Raw genomic sequence first — 12,868 nt, 5'->3', positions numbered from 1 at the left:
ACGAGATGGGATGGCCTGTCACTGCAGAATGCTGTGGTCGTCATGCTGGTTCAATGTGCCTTGAATTTTAATAAATCGGCCGACAGTGTAACCAGCAAAGCACCCCCACACCATCACACCTCCTCCATGCTTCATGGTGGGAACCACACATGCAGAGATCATCCGTTCACCTTCTCTGCGTCTCACAAAGACATGGCATTTGGAACCAAAAATCTCAAATTTAGACTCGTCAGACCAAAGGACAGATTTCCACTGGTCTAATGTCCATTGTTCGTGTTTCTTGGCCCAAGCAGGTCTCTCCTTATTATTGGTCTCCTTCAGTCGTGGTTTCTTTGCAGCAATTCGACCATGAAGTCCTGATTCACGCAGTTTCCTCTGAACAGTGATGTTGAGATGTGTCTGTAACTTCAACAATGTGAAGCATTTACTTGGGCTGCAATCTGAGGTGCAGTTAATTGGCGATTTCTGAGGCTGGTAACTCAAATATATTTATCCTCTGCAGTCGAGGTAACTCTGGGTATTCCTTTCCTGTGGTGGTCCAAATAAGAGCCAGACTTTTCATCATAGCGCTTGATGGTTTTTGCGACTGCATTTGAAGAGACTTTCAAAGTTCTGCAAATTTTCTGGATTGACTGACCTTCATGTCTTAAATTAATGATGGACTGTCATTTCTCTTTGCTTAGTTGAGTTGTTCATGCCATAATATGGACTACAACAGAACAGACAAAATAATGGTCTTTTACCAAATCGGGCTGTTTACTGTGCACCAACCCCACCTTGTCACAACATAACTGATTGGCTCAAACGCATTAAGAAGGAAAGAAATTCCACAAATTAACTTTTAACAAGACACCTGTTAATGAAAAATCATTCCAGGTGAATACCTCCTGAAGCTAGTTGAGAGAATGCCAAGAGTGTGCAAAGCTGTCATCAAGGCAAAGCATGGCTACTTTGAAGAATCTAAGATAAAAAAAAATATACTTTGATTTGTTTTACACTTTTTTGGTTACTACATAATTCCATATGTGTTATTTGATAGTTTTGATGTCTTCACTATTTTTCTACAATGTAGAGAATAGTGAAAATAAAGAAAAACCCTTGAATTAGTAGGTCTGTCCAAACTTTTGACTGGTACTGTGTATGTGTGTGTGTGTGTGTGTGTGTGTGTGTGTGTGTGTGTGTGTGTGTGTGTGTGTGTGTGTGTGTGTGTGTGTGTGTGTGTGTGTGTGTGTGTGTGTGTGTGTGTGTGTGTGTGTGTGTGTGTGTGTGTATATATATATATATATATATATATATATATATATATATATATATATTTGTATAAGGCTCACTTGGCTGTGCTTGGATGGGTTTGAGGGTAGAGGAGTAGCAGCTGAAATGTGAATCCTATCCAGGCTCCTGATGATGCCATCTTTGGTTTTTGTTTGTTTGGGTTCCTTCTGATTACTCCAATACAGGAATATACCTATTTGGTCTTCTATTTGATATGAATATATTTTAATCCCATCCTAAGCTCAATTGAATTGTAATAAACGTCATGAGTCAGGGTCAGGTGTCCGATCAAAGCGGGGTTGCAACAAAGCGGGACGTCTTGGTACCCAGTCATCACTGCCAGCAGCTATAAAGTGACAGTTCTTGTTACGTCTCTTATATATTACGAAACAAACCAGTACGCAAGCCCCACAAACAACTACACAAACATCATGCAAAACAAGTCTTCGAGAGGGTCTGCAATCTCTGATTGCGCTTTTCCTTGTTTAATTTGCCTTTTCCACAGCATATATCTTGGCAACATTTCCAATCATGTGGAATATATTATTGATCTGTAACAGTGGTATTTATTGTTTGACATTTAACTTTTGTTGTGGGATTGTGATGGAACGTCAAAAGATATCGTGATGCTAAACCAGAAGATTGTGGTGTCGTAAAGTGGCAATGTAATGTGGTGTCATTCTGACCTTGTTTAGTTTATTTGAGATTTCATCCAACTATGTTTTTACATTTTTTTTAATGTGTTTTTTTCTTGTTTCTGCAATTTTTTAAAGTAACTTGTGGGCCCGATGGACCAAATTTTCATTGTTCTTCACAGCCTTGTTGCGTACCCACCTGCTATACTGTTTGAGCATTAGCTTGCCTTTCACCAAGCCCAGAGGTGCTTGGCACCAGCACGGGGATCATATGCTTGTTATTATTATTGCCATATGACTATTCTTATTGTTGTTGTAAATATTATTAGTATTACTTAATATATGCTTTGTTACAATGTTATCATTGTTTTATGATTTATTTTGGAAATAGAATGCCATGCCATAATGGAAGGATGTATTAAGCTGCTTTATATACCTTAAGAGGGCATGCGTTTAAAACATGGGAATTCTAACGGATTTTTTTGTTGTTAATTAGCGTAATTAACTCAGGGGGTCATGACGATCATTTTGGTGTATCACATTCGACATCAGAACGCTTTCGTGGAACTTCACAAAAAAAACATTTCTTTTCGGTCTTTTGGGTCCTCTGGGTCATTGAGGTCCTTGGGTCCTTTTCGGTGTATTTTTTGGGTCCTCAGGGACTTTTGGGTCTTAAAGGGTCTTCAAAGGTCGAAGGGGTCTCAGCAGTCTAAAGGGTCAAAACGTACATTCCAATCATGCATAATTAATTAATATATGCACAAAATGAATAGACCAAAAAGTATGGCATGCACGCACGAGCCCACATGCACGTACACACCTCATGCACTTATAAGAGATAAAATGCTTTATGTTTCATATATTTTGTTAGTTTGTTCTGGATTAAATCCATCTATATTATAAAATTTGGCTTTTGCCACATTATACCCCGACTCCCCTCAATCCTGGGCTTTGGTTCAGTCCTCCTCCTCCTTCATATGCAGTGCACGGCTGTGGGTAGCATCATTGGCTGAGGGCGCGGTTATACTGCTGATGTTATACCCCCATTACCAGTACACTAGTACTCATTTTGCCTACCTCAGAAGGATGACAGGCTGAGTTAACCCCACCTGATGTTAATTCAACGGTAGAAATGGGCTCAAACTCAGGACCCTTAGGTCCCAAGCCAGCCACCCAAACCGCTAAGACAACACCAGGCTTTGATTAAGTCCACTATGTGGATTACCACATATGCAATTATCGTTAAAAAATAAATAAATAAATAAATAAATAAAATGCTTAATGTTTTATTTCTTTTGTTATTTTGGTATGGATTAAATCCATCTATGTTATTAAATTGTTTTAATACTTGTTTTAGTTGATTTGGGGGATGGTTTGGATATGCATCACTTTTGGAATGTTTCTGTGCACTGTCCATTTTTCCATCTACCACGATCCTGGCCAGATTTGCTTGAGTCCACATTTATGTTTGATTTATTTTCCTAATGAAATGATAAATGTTTTATATATTTTTTTAATTTTGGGTTGGATGCACGAGCCCAGAGAGAAAGTTACTTCCTCACGTTAGAATCATCGTTATGGCTTCAACAGTTATTGAGGAAAATTGTGCTACAGTTTTACAAAAAACAGTTTTTCCATGGACTGGTTTTGGAGATCGAGGTCCACCATTTCTCCATTTTTCCAACATGGCTGCCACACCACATGACCTATGACATCATAATTATCATTAAAAACATTCTACATGAGCAGGCGCACATTTGGTGAAAATTTTGTGTCAATTCGACAAGCGGTTGCAGAGAAAAAGGAATAAGAAAATACATTCACATACATACGTATGTACATTCTACTATGTTCTATATGCGCACGTACGCAACCAATTGCTTAACCCCGCTTTTCGCTTCGCGAGCACGGGCAAATAACAACCTGCTCTTGGAGTTCCACAGATTAAAAAAAAGCACTGGCAGGAGCACCTCTGGCTACGAGTGTCCACCAAGCCGACATGTCCATTCAAGTGAGCGACGAGCAGCAAGCTTCCGTCACCACGGAGAAAGTCAAACATGGACAGCCCAACACGCTGTGCTTCGGGTGTCGAGTACACCTGCTCAAACAGGCAGCATCATTACCAAAAGGATAAATAAGGTGAAAATAAAATTAAAAAGCCAGTACAAAGACATTAGGTTTCAAAAACTTAACGAGCATTTTGGTGTCAATCAATCAGACAATTTCATGACATCATATGAGGTAAGAATTAAGTTGAAATCTGACAACTTGGAAATCAAACTACAAGCAAAGATAAGAAAGATGAGAACCTGATCCCAGAGACTCGTCTCGACATTGGCCTTGCGCAATGTTCCATCATAGCTGCTGGACAGCAGGGTCGCTATAGAATGCGGTGGAAATGCGAGGCAAGACACAGGTGCAACGTGGGGCTGGAACTGAAACATTCCCTTCAGGCCTGCTGACTGTCATCCAAAAGTGGATGGCATGGTTGAGGAGAAAATAATTGAAAATCAAAACTGTTCAACACTATAAATGCCAACAAGGAGTGGGCTGGTGTGACCTATTGTTTCTACAATTTTATTTCAAGCAAGGGGACATGTACATATAAGAAAGGAGGGAGGTTGGAAGGGGGGGAGGGTAAACATTTCACCTCCTTTTTCACACTAATGTATGACAAAGGATCTTTATCGACCTGTTTGTTTAAAAATTTATCAATAAATCCATTTTCTTTGTACTTTTATTTCAATATATGTTGTAATCATTGTTCAATGAAAAGATTGCCAAAGACCATCAGTAAAGCTCTGCTCACCATGTCGGCGATGGTCACATGACCGGCTTCTCCTCCAGCCACAACTATCAGCTGATTTTCGACTGGAAGCCAGGTGATGGAGTTGACTCTGCCTGGGAAAAACTTGTGCACGTGATTGGAATCCAAACACATGTCATGCACATTCAGCACAAACCTGCAACACAGAATGGGATTGGCTTGTAAGTATGCTCAAAAATTGGGTTTCAATGATTGTTATGAACTAAAGTTGGCCCATGCTAAACCTCCCTTACATAAATTACCACTTGGTTTTTAACAACATGTGCATCAGTCATGCATATCTGCCTACCAGTGGTCCAATGACCACATTTGTTGGTGTTGCAACTGGGAATGTTTTTTTTTTTTGCAGCACCCAAAGGCTCATGGAGGAGCTGGAACATACATCACATGCAGGACAATACAATTTTGCATGAATTACAAGGAAGTGAGTCAACAATGAAGACAATCACAGTATCTGGGATTATTTGAATGGAAAGCCAAACTGGGAGTTGTATACCTGAGATCCCACAGCATCACGAGTCATTTGCAGGAAGAGATGCAAAACAGGCCATGCCTTGTGAGTAGTTTTTACTGATCTGCTTAAGAAGACCAGCTTACTATTCTTCCTCATTCGCTCCCTCAAGCCAGACTCAGTGTTGCAAGCAAAGGAGATTTTGCACAGCATTTGACAAAACACACACACACACTTTTATCTAAACCAGTGGACACAATGTTTGCTCTAATTACACACTGTCATGTATCCTGGGGGGTATCACACAGAACCTGGAGTCCAGTGGCTTTCTCTGCTATCATGTGTTTCTTCACAAGGTCAGAATAACTTTTTGCCACATTGAAAAGACAAGGAAGAAGCCAAGCAAGTTTACTCTTCTCCACTGTTACATCACCAATTTTACTTTCTACAATTCAACATCTCAAACAATGCATGTAAGAACACCTTCAGTACAAGATATTACCATTCCCAGCTGAAGCAAGAAAATAAAATAGGTCACATGGTTTCAATGGCCAGAAGCATTTAATGATTTACAAAGAACAAGCTGCAGTTGGGAAGATGTATTCAAAAGTGAAAGCATCACTGACTAGTATAGCCACCCAGAAGGCATGGCTCAGGTCTAAGGTGGGCCACAGAAAGACGACGCTTTTTCTTTTGTTGCAGGGCGAGCTGGAAATTAGAATATATTGGTTGAGGAGAAGAAAGTACTGTCTGGAAACAAAACTTTCACTAACCCTTCAGACATGGGTGACAGCGGTTGTTTGACCAAAGAGCAAAACATTTAAGTGGTGCTTCTGTGTACATAACTCAAAAGCGTGACAAGTGTGGACGTGTTTTAGGGCTCACTTTAGGACAAGGTAGTCACAGTGCAGTAAAACAGTTTTGAGGTTACACAGACAATTTGAAGAAAATGTAACCATGCTAGAATCAAAAAGGCCCTGCCAATCATGAGTACGGAACTCAGGAAAAGAATCGTGCAACTGTGCAACTTTGTTTATGATGACCTCCATCATTGAGTGCTTAATCATTTGGTGACTCAGCTGCAAGCAGTGGGAGATGAAGAGAAAGATGAAGAGGGCTTGGCTGCAGTGGCACAGGGAGAGACGACACAACAAAGCTTGGAACGTGGCTTAGCAGCAGAGGTCCAGAGGGGAGACAAAGTATAACAGAGAAATGATGCAGACCTACAACTGAAGAGAAAAGTCCAACCCACTAACCAAAGCCAGGTGACACTGACACAGACAAAGAACACTTGCATATTTTGGGACTTGTTTTGCAGAGGTTAAAGCAGCACAACCATCATGTAAACCCAGACAAATGTCTGTTCCTCAAAGAAAAGCTAACCTATTGTGTGCATGAAATCACTGCAGAAGGCTTAAGTAAGACATTTAACGAAATAAAGGTAATGGCTGAAACACCAATGTCAAAAGATGTCCAACAACTTCGCTCCTTTCTCAGGTTGGTGATCGTTTCCTCCTAAATTTGTCAACACTTTTTCATCTGACACCGAACACAGCAAAGAGGCTGAAAGGCAGAACAGAAGGGATGTAAGAAAGGATGCTACGGAACAATAGACCACCTACTACTAAACAAGGCCATACTCGAAAACTGTAAAATGAGAAGAACCAAATTGTTCACAGCAGGGATAGACTACAAAAAAGCTTTTACTAGTGTTCCATACTCATGGATGATAAAATGCATGTAAGTGTACAAGATCAACCTCCAAATAATCAAACTGATTGAGAAAGCAATGGAGCTCTGGAATACCACATCAATATTACAGCACTGGGAAGGAAAGATGTAAATACCAGGAGTGAAGATACGTCACAGGATCTTCCAGGGTGATAGCCTTTCACCCCTTCTGTTTTGCCTTGCCCTGGTCCCACTGAGCAACCTCATTAATAAACAATGGCATGGATACACCACAACATCCAAAGAAACAGGAAAGGTGACATCTACTGTACATAGATGATTTCAAACTCTTCACACCCAACAATGAAAAATTGGTAGAATAGCTCAAGTTAGTGAAACGGTATCCTGATGATATTCAAATGATATTTGGCCAAAATGTGTGCCGAGTGCAAGCACATTCATACAAGGTAAATCAACAAAACAGACAACATACAAAAATTAATGCTTGGTGTTTGCTTAATGGCTAGGGTGGTGGGCTTGGGATCCTAGGATCCTGAGTTCAAATCCCACTCGGCTGTTGAATTAATATCAGGTGGTGTTGACTCTGCCTGTCATCTTTCTGAGGTTGGCAAAATGAGTGCCAGCTTGCTGGTGTACTGTGTCGGAGTGGCAACCCATCCAGGATTGCACCTAATAGCCAAGGAGACTGCTGAGGCAGTACCAACGCTCTGCACAGAGTATGGTCCCAATGGATGGATGAAAGGATGGATAAAAAAATTAACAAACTGGAAGGGCAATCGGTGGAGCGCATACCACCACCCTGTAATGCCTGATCCACGAGAACATATCTGGCTCAATAGATTTTTGAAATATCATGCTAAATGTCGTTTTGGAGCCCAGTCTCTCAATGGTGAAGAATCACTTGAAAAATTCTCGTAGTCAGATACAGATCTGGATCTTCACCAAAATCGAATCAGGTCGTTCTTGTCACACACCCAACCTGTCCACAAGATTTCATCCAGATCAGTCTACAACTTTTTGAGATATCCTGTACACAACAGACAGACAGAAAGGGGTGAAAACATAACCTCCTTCACCTTCGGTGGTGGAGGTAATAATAATAATAAGTCTGGTGACCGCAATGGTTCATGAGTGGTATTTGACAATGTAGATTGTTTCAGAAGTCAAGGATGAGACAATGTGATAATTTTTGACCAAGTTATAAAAATGATCAACATGATGTGGTACGAGTGACAGGTTATTAGCTGCAAAATGTCGAAACCCGGTTTTGTTCAACAACTTTCAAAATTTGACCTTTGCATAACCTTTAAAAGTCACAAAACAATGTTGTGGACATTAAAATAAGGAAATAGGATACGTGCTATAGCTTATTGGAGTTAGTTCGTCGAAGAAGGTCGAAAACCCGGTTCGATTCCCACAACTTTGAAAATTTGACCTCTGTGAACTTTAAAGGTCAAAGGTCAAGGATTATGACCTTTGGTGCAAAACCTCCTCTGGAATATTCCAGGAACAATATAACGTCATATCGACTATATGGCATTTCGCACTCCTCGGATAATTATCCATACTTTGATGAAATCAGCGTAAACACAAACTTGAAGGGGGCGCCACGGGCAAGCTGTTCGAGACAGAGCAAAATGGTTTGAAGACTTTAGGTAGGGAATGACCTCAACATTATGCTTAAAAATATTGTCATCCTAGCTCTCAAAGCTTGGGCGGTCATATGATTTTAATGTCAAAATTCGCAATTTTCTAAGTTCGTGACCTTGTGACCTTGACCTTGGAACGAAAATGAAAAATCGAGCTCAGTGGGGCTATGCAGGTACCATTGGGCTAACCAAACACCGAAACCCCTGCCAGATTCGACAAACCCTCGGAGAAGATGTAACTTGAAATTGGCTACCCCCTAAAAACATGTTTTCTGGGTGTGGGTCTGCCCATAATGGGCACAGCACGCCCATTCTCAGGAAAACACAACTAGATCATGATATAAACCTCCCACCCAAATTTTATCAGGATCGGATCAAAACCCACGGAGCTATGCTCGGGACAGACAGACAGACACACACCCATAACGAATATAGTGGTCACTTACTGACTCATGAACCAATAACAACGAGAACTACATTGTCGATGGCACACCATCGCATATTCCCACGCGCACTGCTTTGTCCCATTATCGTGAGGTGAAATTTTATCTTGCAAAATGGATTGACTATTCTTTTCTATTTGATGTGCTTTCTGACCAAAGACTTACTATGTTTACTAAATCAGAAGTCATTGCAAGCATGTCAACATTTCATGAAACATTAATTCAACACTGTACAGCAATGCAGAACTGTGCATCAATTTAATCATAGGAATGAACTGTGTATAATAATAATAATAATAATAATTATTCATAATCAATTAGATAAATACAGTAAAACCTGTGACTTTGTCACTCATGGGAGCCACATAAGTAAGTTCTTTATAAAAGAATTTACCATGTACAATGGTAAATACACTTAAAAAAAAATTGACCCCCATGACCCCACCCCCTCTGGCCTGGCCCCAAGGGGTCATATCAAAAATCTGACAGTGTTGTGCACTTCCCCATACATATATCTACTATGTCCCAAAGTTTCAAGTTCCTATCTCAAACGGTGTAGGAGGAGCTATTTTGACCCCCGATCCGCTAAGCACACCCTACCCCCCAAGCACCCTCTGATCATCATGTGTTTAAAAAAATATGTTGTAAAATGTATAACTCATGAATATGTTTGATTAAAAAAGATATAATAATTTTTTTTTTAATCGACCCCCATGACCCCAACCCCTCTGGCCCGGCCCCTAGGGGTCATATCAAAAATCTGAAAGTGTTGTGCACTTCCCCATACATATATCTACTATGTCCCAATGGTTCAAGTTCCTATTTCAAACGGTGTAGGAGGAGTTACAGGGTAAGACAGACGGACGTACGGACGTACGGGACAATCACAATATTCCCACTTTTCTTCGAAAGCGCGGGAATACTAATAATAATAAATAAACCTAAATGCAACAATACAGGATCAACACAATGAAGCATCATAGAAATATCTTGGAGTATAAGAGGGCCACCAAATATATCCATCACAAACAAATGCGCAAAAAAATTACCAAAGAATACATGCATAGAACGAGGCCGATCCTGAAAACATCTCATCCCAAGAAACAAAATCAAAGCCATCAACCAACTAAGCAGTACCAATGTTCCAACACAGCTACGGAATAATAAACTTTTCACAATCAGAAATCAACAAATTAGGTATTAAAACAAGGAAACTCCTCAACATCGACAAAAATCAATGCATCCCGAGAATGTACCTGCCGAGACGGAGGAAATAGGGGCTTCATGGAACTCCACCCTTGGATTACTGACTTCCACCACTCTCGCAGCCAACATGTGGCTCCAAAGTCAAAATAAAAGGGAACTTTTTCTTCTCTTCTCCTTGTCAAGGCTGGAGTACAAGGCAGTGTTCTCGGGCAAATATTATTCATAATCTCACTGACTCTCTGGAAAATTCTCCACCTCTTTGCTGATGACTCTACTTTCTACAGTGAGATTCCTCATCCTTCTGACAGACAATACAAGCAGCAGCCTCCTCACTCTCTCAGTCCTTGACAAAAATCACAAACTGGTCAAACACTTGAAAGAAACATGTCTTTCAATCCTGAAAAATCACACACGCACTCACTCACTCTCTCTCTCTGAAATGACGATACAGCAAACCCTCCCATCTACTTTCTCAACAACCCTCGTAAAGAGGTTCAGTCATTCAAACTCTTTGGTCTCGCCCTCAGCCATGATCTCTCTTAGGCAAGCCACATTTAAAAATTGGCCTCCAAAGTCAGATGCAGACTGGGCAACATCCATCGTGCAAAGTCCTTCCTTGGCACACCTGGGCTCCTGTCTACCTACAAGGCTTTCATCTGCAGCTTGATGGAGTACTGCTGTCCCCTCTAGGCTAGCTCCCTTGCCTCACATCTTGTTCAACTTGACGCTGTGGAAATAAAGGCCTTCAATATCATTAAAATCCCTTGCGATGAAGCTGAGTCTATGGGCCTTCTCACTTCGCCATTGCCGACAGGTTGGTCTCTGTCTTATTCCACTTCATTTCTGGACTTGCACCCTCTGTCCCCTCCATGCTTTGTTCCCCCCCCCCTCCAGGTATCTACAGGACACACATGGTCCACCAGCAACCCCCTCCTAGTGAAACTGCCTAAATCCAGAAACACTGCTCAACTCCACTCATTTATTCCTCTTTTTTCCTCCACCTGTGGAACCACCTTCCATCCTCCCTTCAAGTCTTCAAGAGAGCTGTTCACCATCTGTCATTCCCCATCCAAAATAATGATCTTTTCTACACCCGTTAAAGCACCCTGCACCTCTCTCAAAATTGTGCTTATGTATCCATATCGTCCACCCTTTGCATTCTTCCTTACCACTTGTCATTACCTGAATCCCTTTTTTGTCCATCTCCATCTACTTTCTCCCTCTGCCCTGCTGTTGGTGTTATCCCCTTTCTCCTGCTGTTCTTTGTTGTGTTGTGTTCGGATTTTGTTGTGTTCTAGCTCTTACACAAGCCTAGAAATAAAAATGTAAAAGCATGTATTATAAAAAAAGGAAAAAAAGACGAAATACGAAGATGTCAAAAATGAAGTCAAAATATCTTGGAAGTAGAGTGTCAAAATTGTACCAGTGATAATTGGAACAATGGCAAATGAAAAAGAGGAACCATACAGAGATCTTAAAAACCATCCCTGGGAATATTACTACAAACGAACTACAGTTGGAAGCAGTTTAGGGCTCAGTGACGATCCTGAAAAGAGTCTTCAAAGCAAACCTTTGGGAAAAAGAAAATTTCAGGACTTGGTCCATGAATCGTGATCTCTTACCGAAACGGAGGGGATACAGCTAGACTTGGAAGGACCCCATTCCATCTTTTGAAACTCACATATGAAGAGAACAACCAACAGACACCACACACTACACACCATAATGCTTTATTGATCATGGTAACCTTTACAGAAATGATGACAATGGGAAAACAAACAGGAAAATAAAATGGAGGGTGGGGAGAGGCAACAGCTCCAGTAGTCATAAACTTCAACCACCACTGGTCCTCCAATTTTTGCCTGCTTGCCTTTTGAACTGTGAGCTGTCATAATCCTTGATGTACTGTGTCACTATTTAATGGGTGGGGTACCAATGTTCATTTAAATGAGCATGTAAAATTATTATCAATAAAAAAAAAATAATAATAATAAAACACCAGAATTACAGATTAACTTAGTTGGAAAAACAACAACATATTTTGAAAAACAACAACATATTCAGAGTATTCAATATTTAAGTTCTTGAAGAAATGGCATCCACTCCAACATAACAGAACCAAAACTGGGAGCAGACTGAAAAGCTTTGGATTTTGTTGTCCCAATTTGAGAAGGTTCAGGCGCAATATTTTGTGCTCGAAATGGAGAACACCGTTGCCTCTGTTCGAAGAAAGCTTGGATTTGATGATTACTTTCGATTGCTGTCAGTGACAATGAATGCTGACTTTTTAGAAGAATCCAGAAAGAAGACTTGAAGTGATGCCATTATTGTCCATGTTCTGGTGGACCCTGCTTTAGATTTCCTAGACATACCTTCGTTGTTGCGTTCTAGGAGATATAGGGTACCGTATATTGCCGATATTCCTCCAGCTTCATTGTAATCTCCTCACTGCAAGGAAGGAAAATAATTCTGGTCACAAATCACAATCATATGTTGGTTGCCGTTAAATGTATTCAAAACTTGGATTGCAAGACTAAAAATAACCAATAAATAGACCTCGCCATATTATACATCAGTGGGTGAATTGAATTCCCTTGTAGAAACGTGTGGTGAACACTAACCCTTGGATCACAAATATTGACAACTAGCTAGGGTACCAAGCCTTTCAGGCTGGGTAAGCTATTGTTTTTCTT

The 12,868-nt window shown here is 40.6% G+C and overlaps 1 protein-coding gene across 5 annotated transcripts in view; it reads right to left on the bottom strand.

Moving 5' to 3' along the window:
- Nucleotides 1-1,341: 1,341 nt before the first annotated feature.
- The window catches only part of LOC147027878 (uncharacterized), a 143,169-nt gene continuing 131,642 nt past the window's right edge, over nt 1,342-12,868 (bottom strand). For 2 of the 5 annotated variants that reach the window (XM_085877593.1, XM_085877595.1), the window contains 3 exons: nt 4,717-4,870; nt 4,217-4,369; nt 1,342-4,005 (listed from right to left, as the gene is read on the bottom strand). In XM_085877593.1, the coding sequence (XP_085733719.1) occupies nt 3,754-4,005; nt 4,217-4,369; nt 4,717-4,870 (559 nt within the window). In that variant the 3' untranslated portion in view covers nt 1,342-3,753. Of the gene's footprint in view, nt 4,006-4,216; nt 4,370-4,716; nt 4,871-11,112; nt 12,624-12,868 lie in introns of those variants that run through there. The other 3 variants (XM_085877594.1, XM_085877600.1, XM_085877597.1) reach the window with 3 other exon arrangements.

Source organism: Eptatretus burgeri, chromosome 4, assembly GCF_056783735.1.
Source record: "Eptatretus burgeri isolate ZD-2024b chromosome 4, Ebu_testis_v1, whole genome shotgun sequence".
Lineage (NCBI taxonomy): Eukaryota > Metazoa > Chordata > Myxini > Myxiniformes > Myxinidae > Eptatretus > Eptatretus burgeri.
Note: the sequence above shows the minus strand (reverse complement) of the source record. Positions and strands in the feature narration are given on the sequence as shown.